Source organism: Hordeum vulgare, chromosome 1H (assembly GCF_904849725.1).
Source record: "Hordeum vulgare subsp. vulgare chromosome 1H, MorexV3_pseudomolecules_assembly, whole genome shotgun sequence".
Taxonomy (NCBI): domain Eukaryota; kingdom Viridiplantae; phylum Streptophyta; class Magnoliopsida; order Poales; family Poaceae; genus Hordeum; species Hordeum vulgare.
In genome coordinates this window covers 65,454,117-65,457,527 of record NC_058518.1, presented here as the reverse complement: position 1 = coordinate 65,457,527, position 3,411 = coordinate 65,454,117, and the positions used below count along the sequence as shown (strand labels likewise).

Genomic DNA, 3,411 nt, shown 5'->3' with positions numbered 1-3,411 from the left:
GTGCATCATCTCTTTCCTCTGAAGTGTGAACATTACCTGACGCATCCCTAACTGCATGTTAATCCAAAATGTTAATTACCTACTCTAATATGGCATAAATTGAAGTGAATATAAATGTTATTACCAAGTTGTCATTGTATTGTACTCGATCTCCTACCAGCAGGATCTTGTGTTGAATTCATCATTGTGTCATTCTATAAGCAATATCATAATTTGAAAAAATATCGAAAGAAACACAATACTTAAAGTAGGCATAAAAAATGACCGAAAAAATATCTATGATGGTCTTCTTTTGATCCTAGATGCTAGCTTGTGTAATCTACAGAGCAATCCACATTGACGCTACGTCCGCCTGATTAAGACGTACTACAATCATCAGTTAGCAAATTGAGTACATTCTCACATGCGAAGGATGTACCATCGACCTGCTGCTGCAGCTGGGAAACAAATATAAATAGGTTCATCGATTTGCTAGTAATTAAAGCATGAAGCACCACAATCCTTCTATTGCTATATTAGAGATAGTCTATAACAAATCACGTCAGAGATATTCATCAAAGAACCAAGTCACAAGAAATGGAGAGGAAAGCAACTGAACCTCAGATGTAGCACAGGAAAAAATAGAGGAAAGCATCAGAACGCCTCTGTCAACAGGTCCAAGTAGTCATCGCCCTCAACACCACGCACCAGAACATCCATTCTCAAGCTGCGTGCTCACCATCTCTCCCGTGACTCCCGACCACTGGATTCAGCGGTTGACGAGGGCCGCGACACGGCTGGAGCTAGGAAGGCGGCCGCCCACCTGCAGCCTAGAAGGAAACTCCGCCGACAATAAAGTCAGACTGCATCGCTGCCGCCGGCAGCATGGACGAGGACATGACACAAGCACACGGCACGAGCATGCAGATGCAGCCACGCAAAAACCGCGACCGAGCCAGCCGAACTTCCGCTCCAACTCCAAGCCCAAGCCGCCACTGTTGCTTCAGGTTCGCCACCACTCGCTCGGTCGCTCCGCGTGCCGCACCTGCACTGCATCTCCCCTCCTTCCCCATGGCCGCCTCGCCCTCCCTCCATGCCCCTCGCCTCCTCCCGCTCCTCTCGAACCCCGCCCCGAGCCTCGTCAGGCCCCGGCGCTGGCCGCGGAGGAGCCTCACGACGATGAAGGCACAGGCGGTGCCACCGTCGCGGAACGGCAGCTCGGCGGGGACGGACTGGTGCCCGATGCCCCCGGAGCAGCGGCCTGTGAACGAGTACGAGGCGCTGGCCGCGTCACTGCCCTTCTCCTGGGCGGTGCGGGACCTGGTGCTCTACTGCTCCCGCCTCGCCTTCACGGGGGCCACCTTCGCGCTCTTCCTCGGCCTCCTCGTCGCGGCCTTCGGCGGCGCCGGCGGCGATGCCATGCACCTCGCGCTCGGGCCCACCGGCTCCGGCATCCTCGTCGTCACGATCGCCGTCGTGCGGATGTACCTCGGCTGGTCCTACATCGGGAACCGCACGCGCTGGCTGTCGCCGGTGGTGGAGGATTTCTGTTCCAGAATGGGAGGAGATCGGGGGAAAGAACAACCTGAGACATTCCCCCTGCAGTTGACTCCGACGTGGTACGCTGTGTTGACACCGTCATGACGCCGTCGGAGGAGAGGTCAGATCCAATTGCCCAGTAAGACGCGGTTTTTAATAATAATTGGGGTAATAATCTTTTAGGAAGGTATTTAGCGGGAGAGTTAAATATAGGCTATTTTTTTGGATGGAACTTTTAGCGGAAGCTAAATTTTTTTGGCGCAAACTACACTACACCAAAATTAAGTGGTGGTAAAGTAATTTTATTGTTTTGAAAAAAGTAATTATTTTTAGAGGGAATGTTCTAGTTCAGCTACATCCATATTTTGATAAATCTGAGAAACCTATTTTTTGATGGTTAAGAAATCTATGTTGGGACACAAGGAATACTATTTTTTTTTGTAAAAAGTTATATCGTTGTGAAAAAAACACCAAATCCGAGAATCATGGAGGGGCGACACGGTATAACGTATGAACCCGTATAATTCCGGCGTGTATACGGACTCGATTCAATTTTCTGGACAAAACAGAGCCCGCATGCTCGTCCGACCCATAATTTTTTTTATCGTGGCCCGCAAACCTCAGCCTCAATACCGTCTATTTACGGGTTTACGAGGCAGATACGGGTTGAAACCCTATCCCCCCGCCGCCGCCACGGGTTTGCGAGACGGACGAGTACGACCGCCGGCACGAGGCGTCGTCGGGCCCGAAGAATACACGGGCGACAATGTCGACGCGGTCGACGCCAGCATTGTCGAACGGAGCTTGCGCGAGGAGGCAGAGCACCGCCGCCAGGACGAGGAGCTCGAAGACAATCTGTGAAGGGTTCCACCACGCTAGAGTCAGTCCAACATAATTATGTCACTTTTGTTTAAATGAAAACCATAAAGATTCAACTATTTAAATTAACAACAAGACTAAATTAGTTTTGACAGTTTTTATGTTAGATACGCGTTTTTTCATCACGGATCTATAATTGTGTATATTTGGTTACTTCCTAGTTATCATGAAAAAAAACATGAGATATGTCAAATAATTGTGCTTTGGTGAATTTTTCATCAAAGCAGCAAAAATTTGGTCGGTTTTAAATTACGGCTCGGAGAAACCTCATGCAACCCTCACTTTAAAACTACTAGGTTATACTATTGCCTTGAAACATAAGTACAAATGGGATGGGTTGATCAGACGGTCGATCTATATCACTTTCGATCCCACATTTCTGTGTTGACATGGGGTGATCTCAACATGTTTCATCTTATCGGACAGTCCACGGAGGGTTCCTCCACGCTAGAGTAGCTCCAATATAATCATGTTGTATTTGTTTTAATGATAACCATAGATTCAACTATGTACATTAACAAAAGGATTGGTGTCATTCGTCCCTAGTAGTTGCAGCACTTCCATTCGTCCCTGCTAGGTTATACTTATTGGTCCGACGCATTTTGGAGGAAATCCAACAAGAAGAAGAAGAAGGTTTCCTATCACGCGGCTGCAGCAAGACCTCTCCGATGGCGGATTGAGAAATGCCGGATTGACAAAGAACCCACAAGTTCTAGCCGATGCCTCATCAACGGCGGAATCAGAGGATGCGGAGGATGTCGATGCTAGTGGGTCGATGAAGCATCGTCTTGCCCTCTCCGCTGGCGGATCAAGGAACCGCCAAGATGTCGTCGCCGCTAGCAGGTCGAGAAAGCGCCGTCATGCCGACACCGGTGGCGGATCGGGAAACCAGCAACATATTGTCATTGCTGTTGGGTCGAGGAAATATCGTCACAGATCGAGGAAGCGCCAAGACGCCGTTGAAGCTGTCAGATCGAGGAAGCACCAAATGTCGTCTCCGCTAGCACGTCAAGA

General features: G+C 49.2%; 1 protein-coding gene across 1 annotated transcript; it reads left to right on the top strand.

Annotated features, from left to right (window-relative positions):
* Positions 1–1,050: 1,050 nt before the first annotated feature.
* LOC123396660 (protein CONSERVED IN THE GREEN LINEAGE AND DIATOMS 27, chloroplastic-like) lies at positions 1,051–1,623 on the top strand. Its single transcript, XM_045091531.1, has one exon. The coding sequence runs from the start codon at positions 1,051–1,053 to the stop codon at positions 1,621–1,623; it is 573 nt and encodes a 190-aa protein (XP_044947466.1).
* Positions 1,624–3,411: the final 1,788 nt, after the last annotated feature.